The sequence below is a fragment of the Ursus maritimus genome, unplaced genomic scaffold, assembly GCF_017311325.1.
Source record: "Ursus maritimus isolate PB19 unplaced genomic scaffold, ASM1731132v1 scaffold_30, whole genome shotgun sequence".
NCBI lineage: Eukaryota > Metazoa > Chordata > Mammalia > Carnivora > Ursidae > Ursus > Ursus maritimus.
The window spans coordinates 628,793-653,613 of NW_024425564.1; the positions used below are offsets into that span (position 1 = coordinate 628,793).

The 24,821-nt window shown below is 48.3% G+C and overlaps 1 protein-coding gene across 1 annotated transcript in view; it reads right to left on the minus strand.

The window, feature by feature from the left end:
• Positions 1-1,033: 1,033 nt before the first annotated feature.
• Positions 1,034-24,821, minus strand: part of ZFAND3 (zinc finger AN1-type containing 3) — a 325,188-nt gene continuing 301,400 nt past the window's right edge. Inside the window, exon 6 of the mRNA XM_040644651.1 lies at positions 1,034-3,411. Coding sequence (XP_040500585.1) covers positions 3,257-3,411 — 155 coding nt within the window. The 3' untranslated portion in view covers positions 1,034-3,256. The remainder of the gene's footprint in view (positions 3,412-24,821) is intronic.

The following is a 24,821-nucleotide window of genomic DNA, read 5'->3' on the forward strand; positions in this document are numbered from 1 at the left end:
GGCCTCACACCGGCTGCCCGCTGGCCTCACACCGGCTGCCCGCAGGCCTCACACCGGCTGCCCGCTGCGGTCCCTTCCCGGAGCTCGCCTGCGTCTCCAGGCCTCCGCGAGTCGCTTATTCCTCTTTTCCTGGAGCCCTCCCTCGGGCGGCTCTGAGATTGCCTGCAAAGGTCGTCTTTGAGGCCGCTGCAGACTCTTCCTGGGTGTTCCCATTGCTCTGGCGCCGGCTGGGGTGCCCCTTTGGAGCAAGCGGGCTCCCGGTTTGCCGCGACGGGCCCCTCCCACCCCCACCCCCACCCCGGCGGGCTTCCTGTCCCCATGGCGGCGTCTTCCTGCCACAGGCGCCTGCTGGCTACACGAAGTACAGCCTCGCAGCTCAGCAGGAGGGACCCGGGGTGCGTGGCCAGGCACGGCGTGTTCCGAGCCACCAGACTCCTGTGCTCTCCCCTCACCTGTCCGTTTGCCTCCACCGCGCACTTCTCATCTCCTCGAGGATTTTCCCTCATCTTCAGTGACGACCGTGTGGTCCACACTCCGCCGGAAAGGGGTGAAGAGGGTGGCTCCTGCCCCCCTGCCACCCCCCATGTTTTTAAACGCCGCAGGACCTATGAAGTGCCAGCACGGGTCACACGGCAGACACACGCATCATGCCGCTGGCCCCTGGGAGGGGTCTGGGTCTCCAGCTGCTGCCCCTCCCAGACCCCAGGACCCAGGCACGCCCAAGCCACACACGGAGGGCCGGTGCCCATTTCTTCCCATCCCCCCCACCTGGGTAACCTCCTTGCCGCCAGCAAAGGCCTGGCCCAGCAGACACACCTTCACCCAGGGCCAGGCCCTGTGGCCTCCCACGGCATGACCACCCACAGAAACGAGGGGAGCCTGGAACGTGAGCCCAGAAACGGAGAGGCGCTTCTGCACACAAGAGCCATCTGCTCCCCCACCTCATCCAAGCTTTGGCCAGGGAGACATTTCACCATTTTTCTGGCTATACAGGTAGCACTTAGAAGAGCTCGCAAAACAGAGAACTCCAAACTTTCATACGATTGGTTTAATTTTTTTTTTCAGCAGGAGAAAAAAGAATAAAGTTACAAGATTCTTTTAATATTTTCACAATGTTAAAACTAAAACTGAGCTCTAGGCTATGTGTGTAAGTAAATCTAAAACACAAAAGGGTTAAATAAGATCTTCTCTTTTAAAGATACAAGAATTTAAGCTTTCCTTACATTTAACAAACTTCACAGAACAGATACTGCAGGGGAACAAGCCCTCCCCCCACCCCCAGCTCTACCATCAGGAAGTGAACATGGGCCGCGAGCCCTGTGTGCCACTGGGCTCCCCAGAGAGCCCGCTTCCCATCCCTGCCTCGAAGCAGCAGCGGTGGGGCCTGAGGAGGGCCGGAAGGGCGCATGGGGGCCTCTTAGGGATCAGAGCTTGGCGGGGGGCCTAGGCGGGCCGCCTCACTGAGGATGGCCATGTACTGGCCGGAGGGCCGTGGCTTGACAACAGTGGTAAACGCGGGCAGACCTGGCCCCTCTGCCCTGGGCTGCCCTAGAGCGAGACACCGGTCTGGGTCCTGAAGCAAGAATAAGGCTGGAGATTTTGCAGCGGATTCCACTCTGGTGGGGGTGGGATGGGAGGAAGAGGTTGGGAAGAGCATGATTTCCTATTTCAGTATTCCGAATCAAAAACATTTGTAGTTGCAGGTGTTTGGCTGTGAACTGCAGACGGAGTCGAAGTGTTGGTCGTGGTATAAAAGGGCAAGTTTGCCGGGTTAAACTATTCCAGCAGCCTGTGTGTGGGCACATCCAAACCGCCTGTGCAGGAGCCTCCAACTCTCGCGAGCCTGGACCGGACAGGGTCTCCGGCCCACTCAACCCTGCTCAGGCTTCCCAGGAAATCCTGATCCCGTCTACCCGCCCCGCCCCCACCTGATCGGTGATGATTCCCTAACTCGGGCAAACAGGCCCAGAGCCACCCTCCCCACCTGGCCTGAGCTACCACGCTACAGACTCCTCTCCGCCCGCAGGAAGAGGCACAGGCTGAGAAATATGCCCTCCCACCGCCACTGCCAGAGCAAATGTCTCTCTCAGAGCTGGGCCACGGCCACGAACCACTGTTCTAGACAGATCACCCCGCTGCCCCTGTGACGTAGGCTGCCTCCCCTTCCTAAACTCGCTATGTGGTAGAGGTCGTCCCCTGGACTACGGAGCTGCGCAGACACAAGGCGCTGGGCCACGGCATCGTCCTCTTGGCGAAGAGAGGGCCGGGCAGGCGAACGCTGGAGGGGGCAGAGGCTGCAGGCAGCAGCTTCCCACGCGCTCCCCAGCCCTTCTACTGATTCCCGTTGGCTATGAAATGTCTTTTTAAAAACTCCCAATATAGAAATCTAGCTGCAGAGGCCAGTCTAGATCCCAGCCGCAGCTGCTGTGCTGTCATTAGCCTTATTTGATCAATTGCCAGATCCCTGCACTTGGCAAATGGCAAACCAGAGCCAGTGGGGGGTCAGGGTGCGCCTCTGGTTGCTTCTCATGACCGTGGGTCCTGTGTAGAAAAGATGGGTCTCGTACATGGACTAGTCTCGAGTGGAGCTAATTTTCAAAGTGAGGTTATTGTTTCTCTTCTCGTGTGATGAGACAGTTTTTTCATAGCAAGTCAGGTAAAAAATTTTCCTAAGAACCTGCCCCCCCCACCCCCATTTCCAGCTCTGTGGGAGAGCGAAGCCACCACCCAGCCCAGCCACGTGGCCAATCTCAACAGCCTCCTGTGGCCAAGGCACGCGTGGCCATCAGGTATCCTGGCTACTGGGACTAAGGATAAGTGAAGAGGTGAAAGGCCGAACATTAACCAGAGTTTCCGGCAAAGCCATGTGCGTCATGGGAACTTTAACACCAGCTTCTACTCCTCTATTAACTCAGAGTCTCCATCTGGAACACTTTCCGCTTAAGGCTTTTTTAAGTTTGACTCCAGCAGTGACAGGTATGTGTTGTTTTAAATCCACTAGCCATGCTCAAAAAAAAATATTCTTCATGTTTTAATTTTATACAATGGCTAGCAGGCACCTTAGTAACCAGCCAGAAATCAATTTCAACCACCATGAACCCCTAAACTACAGTACCAGGACGGCTGGCTAAAGAAAGGGGACGGGCCGGCTGTAGTCTGACGCGTGCCCAGTACAAGGTGTCCGGCTGACTTTGTCCTAAATAAGGCTAACATTAGTGAACTAAGAACAGCGTCATGTGGCGGCCGTGCCTGGCCTTCAGGAGCACCCCTCCCCGATGCGCTGGCAGGAGCGCCCCACTTTCCGGTCCAGTTTCACCATTTTCATGATGGCTTCCTCTCGGCCGCGGCCCATGTGGTCAAACGTACAGTCATGCTGCTCGGGGAGGCGATGTAACATACAGAACACATAACCTGCAACAGTGGGAGAAGCAGAGAAGACACACTGTTAGGGTGGCCTCCAAACGCCCAAAGCCCAGCCTCTCCTGGCCTGGAGGATGGGCGGGCCGGCGCTCCCGCTGGGAAAGAGAGTTCACCACAGCCTGCACCAGCAACGAAGGGGGCCGCACCTTCCCGTCTCCCGGCTCCTCCTCGAGTCAGCCCAAGGGCTGTCCAAGGGTGGCTGCTCAGAGGCTGACTCTGCACTCAACGCGGCTCCTGCCCAAAGATGGCTGCTGCAGGGAGACACGCCCCTTCCCTAGGAGATGCGTGGGTTCTGAGCCCCCTCCCGCCCCACCAAACAGGCGGGAGAGCAGAGAGCTGCCAGCTCAGCACTTTCCCAGCTCGGGCAAACTGTAATAGCCACCACAGGACACCCACCACTTCTAGGAGGCAGGGAGGGAGCAGAAATGATGCTGGCTTAAATTACATTCTACCTCCTGTACAGTGAGGGCTTAGGGGGATGTGAGTGTGATCAAACCACAGCCCAAGTGAGCGGAGACTCTCAAAGGAAAAGGGATTATTTCAATTGCTGGAAAAGATATTACATATAAATAGGGGACAGATCAGACACGTTGGGCTCTAATCGCCAGCCATCTCAAAGGAGCCTGATGCTAACTCCACCTGGTAGGTCAGGAAGCTGTAGGGCTGCTCCTCTCTTTCTGGAGCAGAGAAGTCAAGGGAGACACTGATGGGGCTGGCAGAACAAAGGACCGAGGAGAGGCCCCCAGAGCAAGGAAATGGTATAGGTGAAGTCTCTCTGGGAGGAAACAGCAAGAGGAGGCCTTCAGGAAGTCAGCAGGAGGCTCAGAGGACAAAGGCAACACAGAGCTCCAAGGATGTGGCCCCATCCCTCCGAATTCTGCTCAATTTCTAGAACTGCTGATGGGTGTGTGGATGTGTGTGTGGGAGGGGGACACCTGATGTCTGGCCACCTCTCTCAGGGAATGGAAAGGGGAGATCAAGGCTGGGAAGACACCTGCCAGTGCTGGCTGGCTGGCCCCTTGCCCCCACTCACCCCGTCAGTCCTATGTGGCCACACTTCCAGGCCCCACAGGCCTACACCAGGCCCACAGGACCGACCTGCAGGCGAACCTTTCCCAAACCTCCTCTCCCTGTGCACATGGGCAGGCAGCCCATAGCAGCCCTTCCTGGCCAATGCTCTCCTCACATTAATCTCTCTTCCCAGAGACTTTTTTTTCGAGACTTCTTTTACACCCAGACCCCACTGCCCAGAGTGAACGGGCAGCCGCCCCTTGTAAAGGGTGATGCGTCCATCTCTACAGCCTCAGTTTCTTTTCTTTTCAGAACTGAACGGTGGAGGCAGTGATTTTAGAAGAAGAGCAGTAGTTGAAGCAAAGACGGCGTGGCCAGAACAGGCAAGTTTCAACAGCTGATCTTCTAAGAGTCACTTCATCTAGAGAACATTCCTCAGCTGACTCTCACAGCCCTGCTCAGATGCCTTGAGCTCATGCTGTGTACAGAGCGTGAGCACACGGCCTGGGGCCTGAGTGACCAGGCTGAGCCTGGACCATCCGCTGTGAGAAAAAACACATTAACTGCTTCCCAGGGAGAGCAGGGCAATATGTCTGACTCTAAATTGGGACTGGGTTTAAGGAAAAGAATAGAGATGAAATTTTTGTCTCCCGAGAAGCCGAGGCCCCACTTGGTACGAAAGCAAAGTTAAGAGTAATGAGCTCATGTGTTATATTTACTGATAAGTTCATTACTGGAAGATATTGGATAGCAGCTGTCTTTGTCCTAAAGGACTTCCCAGCATACGTGTGGATGGCCTCAATATGCACCCCCATCTAACCAGCACAATTGTCTTTTGGGAGCAAAGCCTACCTGGTGGGGGAGAACCTGCTGCCAGGTCGGGGCCCGGGGCAGGGCACCACAGAATGGTGGCATGACGTGTATGTAGACATTTCTGTCACCAAGTCCAGACTCACTCTATAACCTCAGCACCTACAATAAGGGGTGGGAGAACTCCTGTTGCCCCTTCCCTTTTTTTCAAGATACTAGGATGATGCAGAAGAAGGTCCCAGGCGCTCTTCTCTGCTTCTGATGAATGGTGCTGGCTGAATCCAAGTAGCAGGAAACGGATTACCTCTGAAATTAACTCGGCTCTGGCTCAGCCTAACACCTCATTAGTCAAAGGCAGACTGCGATGGAAGGGGGAAGGCTCTAGTCTTGTCCTCACTACACACCCCCGCAACTTTGCTTACCTTGCCTTCCGCAGGCTAGAGAGCTGCTGCCTTGGGGGATCTGAGAACCCCAGGCTCCGTCTGGATAAGGGAACAGGCCGTGACAACAACAGCAGCTTCCTGATACTCTCTCCCCCCGCCCGAGGATTCTCCAGCCAGCCAGTAACACCTCATTTCTCCATCCGAGTTCTGTGTACCTCTGTTAGACACAACTTGACATGTGGCTTTGATTTCCGAAAGGCGAAAACCACTACGCAGCAGCTACACTTGGGAGCGACACAGGTAACAATTAGAATATATGGCACTGTCGCTCACTAGGGAAAAGTCTGGGGAAATTCTGGAAGGCTAGCTGTCCAAGTTGCTGCACTGAGGTTATTAGATGGCATAAATTAAGCTCAATCCCCTCTCCTGTCAGGGTCACTCACCAAAAGGAAGTTACATGCTGGAACTTGTCCCAAATGCTGAGCAGGCATTATCCACTGACAGCAGCCAATCGGCTAAATGCATTTCGGTGTCAGTGGTGGGGAGTGGGCTGCTCTGGGTACAGGGGAGGGCGGGAATGACCGGTGTGGGACGAATCTCTGTCCTCTTTTCTTGGTACCCACAGATCTGTTTCCAGAAACCACTCTAAGTGTCATGAACTTTCAATTACTCTCTGATTGGATTCTTTAGACCAAGCTGGATATGGAGAAATGAGTTCAGGCTGCTGGGGAAGATGATTTTCTTAATTTCAGTGATAAACACCATTTTAAAGCATAAGGGGATTTACAGCCTCTGTCTGGACCAGAAGATCCTGCACACCATTCATTAGAAACCAACTGGTGCCAGTCCAGAGGGTCAACCAAGGCAGTGACCGAAGGGACGAAAACACAGAGGACAATGAAATGATCAGCTGAGCTGCAATATGGGTTTGGTATCATCACCCGGGATACCATGCAATTCTTTTTTCACTGATTTAAAAAAGTTATATAACAAAACTGAATTCACTCACTCATTTATTTGCATACATACAATACATACCTACACTCTCCTTATAGCCCCATAGTTCAGCATCATGTAGTTTGAAAAATAATTTCAATATACTTTTGCCTACAACAGCTACATACCACAAAGTACTTGAGAGGGATGAGGAGGGATCGGGGGTAGAGAATATGATTAAAAGAACACTGATCCCCAAAAGAGAAGGAAAACACCCAAAGTAAAAGTTTTTGAAAATATGATCTGCCTGCTAAATGCGGTTTAACCTCAGCCCTTTCCTTGCCATGTTACATGACAGGCCGCCCTGCTCCTTAGAGCCCTGGATTAGTGGTTTTCCATGACCTCCTGGCCTGGGAGGCAGCTGCAGAGCTCCTACAAGGCAGCCAGAGTTGTTTTCAAGAAATCTGCACAAAACACTCAAGAACCTGTGTGGGCATTTCTTTGTTTGCTGGCATTGAAGAGCAATTTGGGATGAGCCCTTGATTAAAAAAGGAGGGTGAAGAAGGCTCTATGAGCACTCTGTTCCATGGTCTACCCTCCTTCCATGCACGCCCCTCTCTGCCGGCCACTCCCTGGCTTCTGACAGGCCATCCTGCATGTAGAAAGAGGGACAGGAGGCCAACCAACCACAGCAGGTGATACCAGTCAGCCCCCTCCCTGCAAGCTGAGCTGGAACGTCTCCACCAGCTATGCCCTCAGTCTGAAAAAACCTTCTTCAACTAAGCAGGCAGCATCAGGAGAGAAGAGAGATGCCTGCCCAGATGGGCACAGCGGCTGACCTCCCCCGGCCTCATCCCAGGCTGCTCAGGCCTGTGGCTGTGGACAGCGAGAGATGGGGGGAATACCAGAAGCTTCCCTAACTCCGTCACTATTAGAGACACAGGATTATGGCATAAGGCAAGAAAAACATAATTTAGGGACTTATCTAACCCTCTGTCCAGAAAGGGTTTCTCCCTCACGTGCCATGAGAAATAGAAGTCAGCATTCAGGTCACTTGCCCTACACAGAGAAGCCTGGGAGAATCTTGTGGGAGGAGAGGCATTTTAATGGAAACCACTCCTCTTGACTTGGCCCTCCTGACGACGGCCTGTGGCGGCCATGAGCCATATGACACATCAACCTGAAGACACCCAACACCCGACGGCCGTGAAAACCACATTCTCAGCACAAAACAGAACTGAGGCTCATTTCTCTAAGACTCACAAAGCTCTGAAGTGCAGGGTCCTAAAAATGCTCATTTGGTGGGAACCAAACTTCCAACCCGACCCTTCGCCTTTTAAAAGTAACATCTGGAAGTCCTACTGTTCATCCTGGTGCCTTCATCCACACTTAAAACCTCACATCTGCTTACACAGGGAAGGGTTTGAGTATTTTGAGACTAAACACACAGGACTGAGAACAATCTGCACAAATGTCATCATCAAAGATGACACCCAACACTTTGCTAAGTGCTATGAAAGTTGCAACACTGTTTCCTGTTTCACTCACTTGTTTACAAAAATCCACAACAATCAGGGCCCTAGATGAACAATGGGAAGAAGGCTCACCCAAGACCCTAGGTCCTTTACCTCTCAGCAGTGCTGGCAGCCAGGGCTCTGAGGGCAGCTGAACTTGCCAGCTTAGCCCCTCCACTTCTCCCCACCCACAAGCCTGGGGAAATGGCTCATGTGCTGGGGGACGGGGAAGGAGGGTGGAGGAGCTGGGGACAGAGGGAGGGAGGCAACCTTATATTCTGCAAGCAGTGCCCACCCTTTGCCGAGGCCCTGTATCGCCAACACCCCCCCGCCCCAGCACTTCCCTCCAAACTCTAAAAATTAAGCAGGAGTTAGAACTTTTTTCGTGGAATTTCCTAAGGGAGATAAAGAAAGCAATGTCAAAATCCACAAAGTCTGAGTCCTTGACATTTTTATTCGATCTCTGTCAGACAGAAATGCTGCTCATCAGCTTTATCTTGGAGTAAAAAGCACTATTTTTTTTTTTTAAGATTTTATTTATTTGACAGAGAGAGAGACAGCCAGTGAGAGAGGGAATACATGCAGGGGGAGTGGGAGAGGAAGAAGCAGGCTCCCAGTGGAAGAGCCTAATGTAGGGCTCGATCCCAGAACTCCGGGATCACGCCCTGAGCTGAAGGCAGATGCTTAACGACTGAGCCACCCGGGCGCCCCAAAAAGCACTATTTTTTAAAAAAGATTTTGTTTATGTATTTATGAGAGAGAGAGAACAAGCGATGGGGAGGGGCAGAGGGAGAGGGAGAAACACACTCCTTGCTGAGCAGGGAGCCTGACACAGGCTCAATCCCAGGAGTCCGGGATCATGACCTGAGCTGAAGGCGGCGCTTAACCAACTGAGCCACCCAGATGCCCCTAAAAAACACTATTTAAAGTTGGTAAAGCTGGGCAGCCCTGGATACTTTCGGACTTTAAACATTTGTTTTCTTGCAGATTCCACCCTCCCCCCCCACCCGTCACCCCCCACCTTGAAGGCTCACTCACAGTGGCAGTTTTAATAAAGCCACAGACCAGGGCAGGCCTCAGCTCCAGCTGTTTTGGGTGTTTTTTACCTCACTTATAAGAAGTATGTTACACTTTCTTGCTCATTTGAATTTCAAATTGCCAAAGGTTCGAGAAGAAACTAAAAATAGAGACAAGCCCTGGGGACCGAGGCTCTGTAACATGACCCAGCGGTGTGCAGCCAGAGGTGGCGGCAGCCGCGTGCACGCTGCCTGTGCAGACACGGCTGTCCCGGTGCGCCTGCCCGCCAGCCCCCGTGCCTGTGCTGGCTGCGGCGTGGTGCTGGGGCCTGGGCAGGCGCGTCCAGTTAGGAGGAAAATCAGAGACTGCTCCTACGCATGAGAATGGGCTCCAGCAAACAGAACCTACCCGAGACCACCCAAAGCTTCCTGAGAAACCTAGGTAGCGGACACTCCGAATCCCAATTCGTCAATAGGCACCACTTGTGATCTATGCGCCTATTTAAAGAACAAATGACAAATATGCCTGACCCATGTGTCTGAAATGACCACGCAAGCTCGTTAGGAAAAAGAATCACATTTTTTCCCAGCAAGGTAAAAGTTTCTTAAAGCTCAGGACAGCCAACTGACCTCATAGCTCATTTGTAAGTACACGCTGGGAACGGCAGGTGGCTACAGGAAAGCTTGTTGGAAAGCATTAGCCATTTACACTCCCGCCAGCAGCAATCCCGGAGTACACCACACCCACTGACCCAATGCCCAAGGCAGAATTTGCAGCACAGAAACGTATGAAAGGATCTTAATGCATTTTATTTCATCAGACCCACGGTTCGGGCAAACAGCTGCAGGTGCTTCACGAATGGAATGTGTCTGCTTTACGCTCTCCTCCACCTCTGGCTCTGCGCGGTGGATGGAAAAGCCTCGCACTCCAGGAGACAGAACGGGATATCCTGGCTCACTGAGCTGGCAGACACAGTGCTTAGCCGGCTGGGGGAGACAATGGGGGACGGGCATCGGTCTGTCTGCTCCTCAGAGGGAAGGAGAGCTTGCAATTTGGAAAAGCCTTATTCTACTCATCCATCTGATAAAACCACTAAAACATACCAAGACGATTCTAAAACAGAAGCAATCATCTGTTTTTCCCCAAATCATTAAAAGACCAATCAGACACAAGCTAAATGCTGGAACAAGAGGCAGTGTGACAGAAAGCAACGATCTGGGGCCCCCGTGCGAGGAGCTCCTCGGGCGGCTGTGCACACTCAGCAGGGGAGAGGAAACAGCGGCGCGGTCCAGCGTGATGAAGTTCCCGACACGGTTTGCACACACGTCGTTCAGAAGTATAAAAAATTCACCACTCTTGGTACCCTTTGTTGCTCTCTAGACGGCTCCACTCTTGAAAAAAAACTCGAATGACCTCTCTCCTCTCCTCTGGGGGGAATGTGTGCCCTGTCCCAGTAATGTCTCCTGTCATCCAACTCAGCCTCCCTTTGCCTGACCTTCAGAAAACAAGTCCTACCCCCCTTGGTTCTTGCCTCCCCCCAGGAAAAACCTAGCCCTACTTTTGTCACTGGGGGTGGGAGGTGGGCCAGGGCACCTGCACCACGAAGGACACTGTGCCATCGACTCTGACTTGTGAGAACCCCCCTCCAAGCAAGCCCTGTAACACCTCAGCGCACAAGGAGAACGGGGGCGGCTGCAGGCTCACGCTCTGCTAGGCGGTTTTACCTACAGATGAACATATATTTAAAAACTAAGAGAAAACGGCTCCAGGCGGTTTTTGCCACAGGAATAATGACTTGCTCTTTCAAACATCATTTCATTTCAGTAGCTGAGAGCAGGCAGTATTAGCCTCTTGGTACCTCAGGCAGTTTTAAAGGTCCGGAAAACCCTAGGAGGTACCAGTACTCCTGGCCTCTTCTCCATCCCCTCCCCCCACACCTCCAGCCTCTCAGGGTCTCAGGAGAATAGTAAGGTACTGGCAGGAAACTTCTATTTCTTGGGTGACCTTATCCTCCTCTCAGCAGACTCGAGATTTGTTTGGCTTTCTCTTTCAGCATTACCTTGTCTTTAAAAGATTACCTTCTCAAATAGAGCACTCTCCTAGAAAACTAGCCCCAAAGCCGCAGTGGAGGCAAGAATAAGGGCCCCAGCCATCCTACCCAAGAGCCACCGAGGGCAGAGTCTGGGCGCACAGGAGCAACTCAACTACCAGGCCTGCCAGAGAATGGTGGCCTGTTCAGCCATCCCTGAAGTCCACACTGGCAAGTCACGGAATATCAGGGGTCCTTGGACTGTAAATGCCATGTGTCTCTCTCCGGAATAACACTTGGAAAAGAAAGGAATACTTCCCCCATTTTTCTCTGTTGGCCTTCCAATTCAAATGGTGAGGTCACGGGAGAGTACAAAGATGACAGATGGGAGCTGGGAGAGATCTACAGCTGAGTCCCACCCTTGCTGCTACGGCAAGTCCCATACACAGGGTAACCTCAAGGTCTCTTTCTGGATAACCCAGTGAGAAGCTTGTGCGTTGGAGCCAAAGTACCGGACTCAAGTTCCAGCTGCACTGCTCTGACAGTTGTGTCATTTAATCTTTGAGAGCCTCAGTTGTGCCTCTTATAAAATGGGGTTACAGACATGAAAGCAGCCAGTGCACGTGAAGCCCCCAGCACAAGGCAGGCTGGTTGCTGCTGGCATGGCTCTTCTGGCTTTTGTCACCCCCTCTCCTTACATGATACAGCTAACACAATGGACTTCGAGGCTGGGAGCCCCCTTCCCCTGCTCCTTCCTCCGCCTCCCTTTCACCTCTCCCTCTACTCCCTGATTTCCTTCTCCTAAGTGAAACTGCTACTGACAAAGGAGAACGAATGTGAAATCTTCCTCTGGACATGTAACGCAGTTTCCTCTCCCCCTCTCCACAAACCTCTTTGTTACAGACTATAAATGCACAGTAAGTGACAAGCTCAGTAAAGATTTCTGTTGAAGATATGCAAATTTTAGAGAAACTTGATTTAAATATATGAAGACTACACGGGGCAGTCTAGAAAGCACTCACTGGTTAGGGACACCATGAAAGGGACCTGGAAACTTTTCAAGGACAGTGGAGAGCAGCTCCTCTGCTCCTGTGGGGGCTTCTCCACAGGTACGGCTGCGAATTCTGCAAGCCTCTGTCACAAGCAGAGGCAGAGCATGCGTGTTTCCCAGTTTGGTCACGTAGTGAGTGTGCGCTGCAGAGCCCGTGTCTGTCCCCCTGAGACTGCCGGGCTGCAGTGAAAGGAGGAACGAGAGAAAGGAACGGGCTCTAGACACTCGGAAAACAATTACGCTTTTATCCAAACTGGGCCAGTGTCACGTGCGCTTGTTTTGTGCTTCTTTTAAGAATGAAAAGTCTCTCTACATGCCTGTTTTCACCACATTAACTCAAAAAGGTCATTCTGAGGACCGCGGCAGTATAAGCATGCTCTTCTCTATTTTCACAAAATTTAAGCCTTAAAGTCATAAGTCCCACAACAGACATCTGCTGTCCACTGTTCTAAGTGTGGCTTCTTGAGTCTCCATTTTTAAAGGCAGTTAAACACACCCTCCCCTGGAGGGCAAGAGGCTTGGCGGCAAAAGAATGTTTTAAGCTGTAGACAGAAGTTCAGATTTGAAAACAGACTACAGACTATAGACAGTTAAAACCCCCACTGAATGGACAACCCACCCTAAGATTCTAGAGACTTATCTGGCTGGGTGGGAAGAGCTGACCTCACAGCCCAATTCCCTCTCACTTGGAGCGTAGGTGGGGAGGGGGCTCAGATACGGTTACAGTCCAGCTATGTAACAAGCGCCATGAATGGAGCCTGCTCATGGCTAAATCCAATGGGCCCTTTTCAGTTCTCCTCGATAGCATCTGGAACGGCTGACTACCCCCACGGGCTGTGACTACTCCCATGGGCACAGGCTGCTTTCCTTGTTTTTATTCTCCTGCACTGGTAGCTCCTCATCTACTGTCCTTTAAGGGTTTGAATTACTCAGTGCTGGACTGTCTTTTTGTCTCACCCCACACTTGCCCCAAGGTTTAAAACCCTAACCATACGTGCCAACAACTTTGAAATTTCTCTCTCTGCCCCAGACCTCTCTCTTTGGGAGCTCTATGCCTCTGGATCCAACTACCTACTGGGTATCTTGGATGTTTTAGACTTAAGGTGTCCAAAATGGAACACCTGCTACTTCTTCACAAACCTCCTTCTCCTTCAGTGTCCCCCACTCTGAAAGAACAGGCTCGCCCTGCTGCCAGTGGCTCATGACAGAAACCTAGGTCATCACTGGCATCTTCCTCATTCTTCATATTCAACTACCAAGTCCTGTGGATCCTATTTCCAAAAATCAAATTCCTTTTCTTCCTTCCATCTCTACTGCCACCACCCAAAGCCACCAGTATCTCTTGCCAAGGCTACTACAACAGCCTTCTCTGGGTGACTGGCAACCTCAAATCCACCCTGCTCACAGCAGCCACAGTGAGTTCACACACCCATCTCTGATAATCAATCACACTCTTACTTAAACCCTTTAATGGTTTCCCAAGAATGAAAGTCAATTTCACCACCTTAGCTCACCCTCATGCCATTCAGCCCTGTTCCCGGTACTCTATGTTCTCGACACACTGATCTAACCAAATTCTGTCTTCTTCAGCTTCAATGGGTTTTCCTCAGGAAGACCATCCCAGACTTTCAAACTAGTCAAGGGCCCCATTATATGCTTTTCATGGCACCCTGGACTTTCCTTGAAGCACTGGTCATAATTACAATTGTAGGCATCATTTGTGTGTAATTTTTTCATTTAACTTATTTTCCTGTCTAGATTTCATGAAAGAACCATGCTTCTGTAATTTAATGCCTAGAGCAGTGGGTGGTTCCCTCAGAATATTTCAACTAAATGAATGACAGAGAGGTTAATCCTCTTGACTCCTGTACTAGCTGGTCTCCTAACCTGCCCTGCCTCTGCGAATGATTCCATATCCACAGCTGCTCAAGCCAAACCCAGGACTCCCTCTCCATTCCTCATTCCCTTAATCCTCACACCAACTTTATTAGTAGTCTCGTTGGATTTATCTCTAAATGATGTTCTGAATCTGTCCTGCTTCTCTCCATCATCTCATGGGGAAGGTCCTTTGGCAGGAAGGAGTACAGTATGCTGACGGAACAGAAAAAAGGCCAGCAGGGCTGGGATGAAGTGAGGCCAAGCCTCCACCATGGCTATCAAGAGCCCACAACGAGTCACCCTCTTCTTCCTTTGCTGCCCTCCAAGCCACCTCTCTCAGCGGTTAAAGGGATTTCTTTTCTTTTCTTTTCTTTCTGGTAATTGACTTGAGATGTACTTTTTAAATATTTGTTAATTAATTCCTGTTTGAATAGGTAATACATGAATATAACAGAAATTCAATTTGCATGAAATAATATTCGGCAAAAAGTCAGTCTCCCATCCCATTCTCTCAGTTACCCTCCCCAGAGGCAAGGCAACCACTACCACCAGTCTTATGTATTCCTGACAGTCTATGCACAAGCATTATGTTTATCTCCCCGAGGGACAGAAATGTAATATAAAATGTAAATCAGATCACACCATTCCTTTGCTTAAAACCCTTCAATGACTTCCCACTACTTTTAGAGTAAAATTCTAACTCTTTACAAAGGCCTACTACCCCCCTTCTAGTCCCGCCTGCTTTTCTCCTCATGCACTGTGCCCAACCACACAGGGCACCTTTCTGGGCTGATCTGCCAGGCTGTTCCTGCCTCAGGCCATTTCACTGTTATTCTCTTGATCTGGGACACTTTTCCCCTAGTTCTCTGAGTTCTCCCAGCTTTCCTGTCTCAGCTCAGCTTTCACCTCCTCCAGATGCTAGCCTCCCCCGCTCCTTGCAGCGCCCTCCCCCCATTGCCGTTCTCTTTCTCTGTCATCCCAGTACACCAGAGCTCTTACTCCCATCAGGAAGTATCTTGCTTATCTGTTCCCTTCTTTACTGCATCCCTGCCCCAAAGAATAAAAGCACCATGAGGTCAGGGACTTTGTCAGTTTTATTTCCTGCTTTTCCTCTGGAACTCAAGTAAGTAGACTGAATAAATAAATAATTTGAGTCAACATATGACTCATGAAAAATAGAAAATTACTTCCAGCAATAAAACAATGTTCAATGCTGGTAACTCTGCCCCTCCCACCACTCCTGGAGAGAAACACCATCACAGGCTACTACCTCCAATTATCCGGGTGAACAGGAGCACAGTGAGCACAATCGGAAAACTATTATTGTCTGGCTTTGGATATATTCCATTGTTTGGCAGTAGCAGGTTTACTTTCCTAATTATGCTTTTCTACTGTCATTATTAATATGGGCCTATATTCCCTGAGCTCACTCTGAGAGGCAACCTAGAAATGTCCAAGATAGATGCTCTCCTGGAATTAAAACTCTGCTGTAACTCATGATCACAAATGAGCTGAGTACAGACAATGAAGAACTGAACGTTATCACCCCAAATTCCCACTGTCATTCATTTCCTACTCTACCCCAGTATTCTGGTCAGTTACTCAAGATTCTGTGGAAAATTAATCCTGAGCTAACAGTCCAGTTCAAAGGAAGAGCAGTTTAATTGATACAAGAGTATTAATTAAAACCTGGCCCTTAAATGTGTAAATCTGGAAACTTTCCCCGTCCCAGGTGCATGTGTAACACTGCAGAGCACCGCTCTAGAGAGCACATGTCATCCCGTGTTTTAATCACAAGGACGCACAGACTCCATAGCGTGCTGACTCAGCTCCCACCTCCCACGGGCCACGGGGCTGACATGGTTCAAGAAGAGCACGTGAGTGTGTGGAGAGGCCTGCTGCCAGACAGCATAACCCAGTGAGGAAGAGACCTACTCAGCGTCTCCAGGCACAAGTGGGCCGCCAGAAGACTAGGCCTCCACCACCCACGGGAGATGTCCTCAACAGCCAGAGCCATTGCCTGCTACCTCCCACCCTGTGGCCTAAGAACCACCCATTCGCATCAAAGCAGTATCTAGATTGACAGAAGATTTTGGTCCCAGGGAGCACCTGACACCTGCATGGCATACCTCCATCTAGTGCCTCTGCAGCCCCCGAGCACTGCTGTGGAGAACCCGCCAGCATAAAGGAAGCGGGCCTGGCTGACTGTGTGTTGCAGAAGAGAGCCCCGACACGGCCCCCACGGGCCAGGGCCAGCCGTCCCCCAGTCACCCGCCACGACACTGCATATTTTAGCACGACAGCTGCGAGGCCCCGTGACTGTGTACGAGGAGGTACCCAGAGCAAAGAGGGTGTCATCCCCTCCTTCCAACGACATTCCGGGCACTGTGTCGTGGACTGAGAATCAACCAGACAGACAGTACACAGGAGGCCCTACCTCTCGACTCCACAGGCAACAAGACAGAAAGAGAACATCCTTCAAATCTCGGGAAGAAAGCAAGAAGCAGGGGCAGCCTTCCAAGCTCATACTACCCCTTGAGTAAAAATGCCGGCCGACTTTCCGCACCCACCACACCTCCCTATCTGCCCTCTGCCCATTGCCTTGCGTTTCTAGTCCTTCTCTACTTTGATTCCTTCCTCTTTGTCTCCAACATCTTTTCTCCAGCTTTTCTGTTTCTCGAGGTGCTTCAGTAGCTATGGTTGCCCTGACACCTGCTCTGACAGCAGAAGGTGTTTTCTGGACTGCAGGCTCAAGGGCAGGTCAAACTTGGTGATGGCATCGAGTATCAACACCATGCGGCTTCCACACGTGCACGTGTCATCTGTCTGGAAAGCACATGGGAGAGGATTTCATCTCATACTCGATTCTGCCTAACGCTGAATAGGGATGGGAATACTGTCTGTTCCAACAAGGATATGTGGAAAGGTGAGCAATTTCCTAGAGAAGCCAGCTGACCCAATTACTTTAGGCACTTCTCCAGTGAATTATGGGGCTGACTCATCCACCCTTTCTAGTCTTTGGCCTCGGAACTTTGCTCCAATACTTCACGGTGAGTCCTGACTACCCACATCTGGAGTGTGATAGCTCTGTTTCTCACCAGCTTGACAGCGCCTTCTCTCAGCACTTACTCCCTGCCTATCCAGCACTTCTGTGTTTTAAGTCTCTGGGTCTCATGCACTTCGTGGGTCCTATCCCAGGGACACTCTCCTTCGTGGCACTGAGTTTCAGAGACTGACCAGTTCTGGTGACACCAAGCACTGTCTGAGAGCCTACAACCCACAAACACTGTGATGGGGCTCTGGTTAGTGGACAGATAGTATGTACTGAGTGCTAAGGTGGCTTTCTCCGTATCTGCCTTCCCAACGATGGCAGAGCCCCCCAAACGCAGATTCTCTTTTGATAACACTGGCGACAATTATCAACCAATGCTGCAGAGCTTGTGTTGCTATTTGTCACGGTCTTTTTCAGGCTCGTTGCCGGCAACAAGATAGCAAAACTTGAAGTGGTGAGGCTTTTCTTAGAGTCTGTATCTCCAGGGCCCAACAGTTGAGGAGTAAAGACTATCACGTGATCTTATCAGAGCCTTGGTCTGCTTAGGTAAAAGCACTTTCCAGAAGCAGAAACAAACTTCATTGATATTGATCTCTTCAGAGGAAAGGTGTTAATAGAAATCTCATCTAATAAATAAAGGATTCGGGCTCCAGTGTTGGGCTGTCAGTCCAGCAAGGAAAAGAAGCTATCAGGCTCAAGGAGTTAAAAGTATCTATTGGTCATTTGTGCACTGTTTACAGAGCTCTATTCTAGGGGCTGGGTGGAGGAAAAAGGAAAGAAGAAGTCACAAGATCCTGCCTTTAAAGACAGCTGGAGATGCCGAGAGAGGAAAGCAGCTGAAGGACACAAGAAGCAAAGCAAGAAATCAACTGCAAATAAAATCAATACAACCCAGCTACGTGCAATAAATCGGGGCACTGAGGAGAGGTCAACTGCATAAGGTATCCTGGAGGAGGTAAGTTTTCAAGGAAAATGAGGACATGAATTAGCACTCAGGAGAAAATGGAATGTTCACATCAATAAGAATTAAGTGCCACCAGGTCTCATATCACCCAGGCACAGTGGGAGACAAAAAGGTGGCAATACTACGGACCCTGTCCTCCAGAAGCATCTTATCTAGATGGAGTGACAAGTGGCCCATGAAGCACTGGGATGACTCATTAACACCATCTCAAGAGGTTCTCATATAGCAGACTGCCTGTGTTTGTACCATCCACTGTTCAATCAAAAGCATCTCTGAACTGGAGAAGCGCTTAATAAATGGGCTAAGATCTATATGGCTGAAAGTAAAGGTAACTCATGCTGCAGGTATCTCCTCACTGCTTAGGAGGCCCATGGGCCAGTGGGGGACATGAACAGTGTGGGATTCCAGAAGCTCAACAAAGCTGGGCTTGCATGCCAGGTGCTCCCTTAATATTTCTGAGTTACTCAACCTCAAAGCTTGCGTTTTCTTTTCTGTAAAAATGCAGTACCATTTTACAACAATGCTTTTATCAGGGTCAAGTGATTTAACATAGGAACAGGCATTCAGTGTATAGTAGGTACTCAATAAAGCTGTTCTTTTTCTGGGACATCTGGGTGGCTCAGTCAGTGAAGCGCCTGCCTTTGGTCAGGGTACTGGGATGGAGCCCCATGTCAGGCTCCCTGCTCAGTGGAGTCTTCTCCCTCTGCCTGTGCCCCACCCTGCCCAGCTCGTGCTCGCTCGCTCTTAAAAAAAAAAAAAAAAAAAAAAAGCATTCTTTTTCCTTCACCCAGAGGATCACAACTGCACAGAGCGTTCACTCATTCAACTCAAATGTTTACCTGGCACGACAGCACTTCTACTACAGCAGGAGCCAACAAGAATACTGTATGGTCCCTGTCCTCCAGTGCTTATGGTCTAGAAGGAGAGACAGTTTCAGTATGTTCTGTGAAGTACAGCAATAGAGGTCAACCACAGACTCCACAAGAGAGAAGACTTTTCAGCAGTCTCAGGAGATTGGCAGGTAAAGAAGGGTTTCTGTTTAAAAAGACACCCAGATTTTGTGAGGGCCCCCGATGAGGAATACCGGGGAGACCCTGAGCCCACTCTGGCATTCCTCTACCCCACTCTGTTTCCGATGTGCCCACAATAGTTCTTTAGTCCTATGAATGGACTTGTTACTGGAGGGACAGAGTGCTGGAAAGCCAACGGCCCTGTCAAATATCTGAAGAGCAGGCATGCAGGGGAAGATGATGATTTGTGACACGTCCCTCTGGAGGGCAGAGTGAAGAGGAATAAGGGCATGTTCTTTAAGGAGGCTGGTTTTTGTTCAGCAGAAGCAGCACCGAGGCAGTCGAAGCTGTCTGGCAGTAAGACACGCCACACTCCCTCTGGGCTGAAGATGTGCACAGCGTCTGAATTACCTGTCAGGGCACCACTGACGTGGCTTCCGTGGCAGTTCGGGGGGCTGGACTGGCACCAGCTGGATAACTTCTAAGTCACTTAAGGACTTGGGAGTCTATGCCAGAGAGTGACAGGTTAGGCAGGAATGAGGGACTGGTGTGGTTATCTACAGGTGGTCTGTATCTCTGTGACCTCCAAAGGGCTCATCTCATTCATGTGCAAGGTGAAGCACAGGTTTTACTTATGCAAACACACTCATCCCCCAGAGTATTTAATTAAACCACAAGCTTATCGAATATTTTTAATTAGACCAAGCAAGCAATGCTACCCTATCTGATAGTACATATGTCTTGTCTGCCTTCCACCCCCTACCAAGAAAAATTCAAGGCAGATAAAAGTATGTAACAATAAGTAATGCTAAGGTTCCCTAGCTACACCTTATTCCTTCAGCCAAATATTCCATTGGGAAACGCTCAGGTTGCACAGGTACCCTGACTTCACGAATATACATGGAGACTGGCCCGGACACTCTCCCACTCACCCGCCTGGGCCTGCCTTCAAACACTACTACAAAAGGGCTCTCCCCTGAAGATAACCAGCACGCTCACGAGCACACCACACTTCCGTGACTACCAATTTTTCTCGTACGTTATTAGTCAACACTGTTGGGGGACCACCGTAGGCCACATAGTCTATTAAGGGCAGTGGGAAGGTACAGAATAACACGTGGGCCTGACCCTTGAGGATTTTAGAATCTAGCAGGGGAAAGGAGATCAGTGGAGGAAGGCATATGCTGAGCACTAAGAAGCTGTAAATCTCTAAGCCAAAGAGAATGGAGTTGATTCGATCTGATATAAAACCTCTATGATGTGGATCACTTTACTTGAAATGTCCAGTAATTATATTTGGTCTTAAATTACCTTTGCACTTCCTATGGAAAGAAATGAGCTATTTAAGTGTACAGACAGTGTATCAAACACTGGGGTATATTAGAATTACCTGAGCACCTGCACTTCTACTTTCTAAAGAAGCATCCCCTTCTAGCCGGGGACTCTGAAGTGCTGGTCTGAGGCCCATATTTATCAAGAAGCCCTGCTCATGAGGGAATCATAGTAAAAATCTATTCAGAAGTCTGGGAGCATTTATTAGCATATATTTGCATACAATGTACTGAACACAAATTAGTTTAACTATGTACATCAAAGGCCTTGGAAAGGACATTTCTTTGGCAAAACTTTGTGAACAGTTTGTTATCAATTTGAAGGGAAAAAAATTTAAATCCTATTATTTTGACTAAATACTACTCTATCTTTACTACACCAATGGTCTAATTTGGTGACATTTTGCTGCCAAGGGTCCTTATAGAAGAGTCCCGAGTCAGGTTTTGGAGGCCAAACTAAGAGGAAGCAAACACAGTCGGGTGTATTAACTCAATGGAAAGACCAAGAAATCTTCTGGGTTCTTCAGAAGACACAAGTGAGACTCAGGGGACATCCAGGATGCGTGATGAAGAGCTGTAAGTCAGAAGGCCCAAGACCTCTGTGATGGGAAGGACACTGCTGGGAGCACTCACACTGAGCAGACACTCTTCGGTCCCTGAGCTTTATATCAAAGGCCACATGAAATACCAGGATTTCACACATAGGTATGATGTGAGGCTAGTGGCAACCTTTCAGATCTCCATTTCCTCATTTATAGAAGAAAACTGGGGTTGGATAAAATGACTGCTAAGGCTCCTTCTAATCCTGGTGGTATGTGACATTAGTATCTATCTACACATAAATTTTTGTGACTGCGTCTCACAGTAAAAGCACTTAATTCAAGCAAAGCATTTCCAAGCATCTCTCAGAGAGGTTTGCTTTTATTACCTCAAGTGAGAGTAACCCAGAATAGCATCTTGGGTGTCTGCTATGACATTGGTTTGATGAAAAGAGGAATATCCTCAGGTCACAGGCTTTCCGCATTAGAGATGGACAGACACGTTACAGAGAACTGTGAGCAAAGGGAATATGCTTCAACTGCAAACAGAATTGAAGTCATGAGATGGTAAAACTTTTAAAACACAGTTTTGCTGATCTTTTTTTAGGGCACATGGTAGCTCACCCTGGGCTATATCATCTGTTTTGGGGGAATGTATCTAAACATTTACTGTTTTCCTAGAATGCACTCAACAGCTACAACAATTAAAATTTGTCAGGGTCGGAGGCAGAGGTGGGGAACAGCTATTAAAAAAACCTAGAGAAGATAGGGTGCCTGGATGGCTCAGTTGCAAGAGCATGCAACTCTTGATCTCAGGGATGAGTCTGAGCCCCACACTGGGTGTTACAGATTACCCATAAATACATACATACATACATACATACATACATACATACATACATAAATAATCTACAGCTAAATCATACTTAGTTCTAAAAGATGGAATTTTACCTAAGATCACAGAAGAGGCAAGGAGACCCATTTTCAACATTTCCATTCAACATTGTGGCAGAGGTCTCAGCCAGTGCAATAATGCAAGAAAAAAATGAGAGCCATCAAGATTGGAAAGGAGCTAAACTGCCTTTATATGCAACGACATGATCACGGATGTAGAAAATCCTAAGGAATCTAGAATAAGTGATTCAGCAAAGTTGCAGAATAAAAAATCATATGCAAAACTGTTTTGAAGTGATAGCAAATAATCTGAAAATAAATTTAAAAAATTCTGTTCACGATAGCATCAAAAAATTAAAATACTTGGGGATAAATTTAACAAATGATGAATACTGAGAAATACAAAGTATTACTGAGAAACTAAAGATGACTTAAATAAATGGATATATATACCATATTCATGGGCTGGGATATTGTTAATTAAGATGGCAATTCTGTAAATCTTTTTAAAATGGTGAAGATACTGGGGGCCTGGGTGGCTCAGTGAGTTAAGCATCCACCTCTTGATCTCTCAGGTCACAATGTCAGGGTCGTCGTGTGGACGACTGAGTGTGGAGCCTGCTTAAGATTCTCTCTCTCCCTTCTCTCTCTGGCCCTCCCCTCCCATGCTCTCTCTCTTACAAAAAAAAAAAAAAAAAAAAAAAAGTGAATATACTTGAAGTATGGACTTTTCACAAAAGAATATATGAGTGACCAAAAAAACTTATGGAAAAGATACTCAACATCACTAGTCATCAGGGAAATGACTGATGGGAAATTAATACACCATAGTGAGGTGGTACCACATGCCCACTAGAATAGCTAAAGTTAAAATAAATGACAATATTAAATATTGACAACTTATGGCTAAACTGGAACCCTAATATAATGCTAACAGAATTTTCTTAAAATGCAAAATGTACCTGGTCATTCAACCTGGCAGTTCCACCTCTATATCTACCTAAGAGAAATTAAAAACATATATCCACACAAAAACTTGTGCATGAATATTTGTAGCAGCTTTACTGAAAATATCCCCAAACTAGCAACAATCTAAATGCATGTCCACTGGTAAATGGATAAACTAATGTGGTATTATCCATACAATGAAACACTACCCAACATTAAAGAGGAATGAACTACTAATATGTAATAATGTGGACCAATCTCAAAAACAACATGCTATGTACATAGACAAGACTGTGTGTATATACATATATATACATATATACACACACACAAACACACACACATATACATACATACACACAAACACACACATACACACACACTGATATTAAAATTCTAGAAAAGGCAAAATTATACCAACAGAAAGCACTGATCAGTCAGTGGCTGTCTGAAGCTGGGGTAGGGGAGTGTAGGGACTGACTAAAGTTTTAAAGGTCATTAAAAACATTCTAAAATTTGAATTTGGTGAAGGTGTACAACTTAAATTTACCAAAACTCACTAAACTGTAAAACTGGTAAATATTATGGTACATGAATTCTAACCCAAAAAAATCTGTTTAAAAAAAAATCATGGATACTCCGCTGGACAAAGAATTAACTAAAACTACTTACTCTTGGAACTAATACAAAAGACATCAATAATTCATTTCCTTTTGCAATGATCCATTTTTTCTCCCATAAGAAGTATTCTAAGCAGGGTAACCTATCCAAATAGCTTTGATAAAATTACTGTGCTGTTACTGCTGCTAAGATTAGACTACAGAAATAGCTGGAAATTTGCTATCCAGACAGAAAATATCTCACTCCATGGGACAAGGTCTTCCGGCTCACCTTTCAGTACGGTGAGAATGTGACCCAGGCTTCAGCAGATGTGCTCTGCACATTTTGTCTTTTAAAAGCTCAGTGTTTGATGCTCCTTTGCTGGGGAGGGGAACTCTTCATGTCTCTGATTTCTCTCTATAGCCTTGTCAAAGGACATATGGTAGGCTGGATCTCTGAGACAGTGTTGAACTAATGGGCTAAATACATGGAGTTAGCGTTCAGTAAAAGGTTTCATTTGGTTTGCTCTAACATCGCAATGTGCAATTTATAGAGGAGCAGCAGAGGGACTAATCTGTTTGGTTTTAGACTAGAACTCTTACACGTTAAAGATAAATGGGGAATACAGATAGCATACTACTGTTTAGGTAAAAGTATAGTGAGAGTGAAAGGAAGAGAGTAGCAAAGGGAGAAAATTTTCTCAGAATTTGCCTCAAGATTTCCAATTACCCTTAGCTCTCACACATACAGTAATTGCCACCAAAAAAAAAAAAATTTTTTTTTTTTTCCGCTTTTGGGAGGATGGATAGGACACCACCTTCTCTTGAGCCATAGATAACACACATAGATAACACACACCCAGTTGCAGTCTTATGAAAAACTTCAGCCTTTCATTGCCAGACTCAGCATAAGAAGGGGATCCTAAAGGGCTGGGGTCTTGGTAACCACATACTCTCTCTATAACCCATGGCAGAGCATGGACTTATCACTCAATGGCAGTAATGATAATGCTGAAACAGCCAAATCAATTTGATCACAATAAAAGATCTCAGGTGTTTCCCTGGATAGCAGGGTTTTCTGATGGATCCAGGCTAGAACTCTGTAATGGAATAAAGCCTTTATAAAAACATACACTGCCATGTTTTCCCTTCGAGACAAAGGACAGAATGACAAATGTTCCTGCCAGGTTCAAACCACACGTGGATGAGAGTTTAAGCAAAGACAAAGACACATGGACTTATCTGTAGTGATCTCTGGTGCTGGTGAAATCGACCAGCCTGGCAATTTCATGTCCCAACACACCTCATAGTCACCACAGCTCCTTGCCCCACTCTGGACCTTAGGGTATCACTATTCACTCACTGTGCAGTCCCCAATAGTGGCAGGGATGGCTGTGACACAGGCACATTTCCTTTTCACTTACTTAGTTCACAT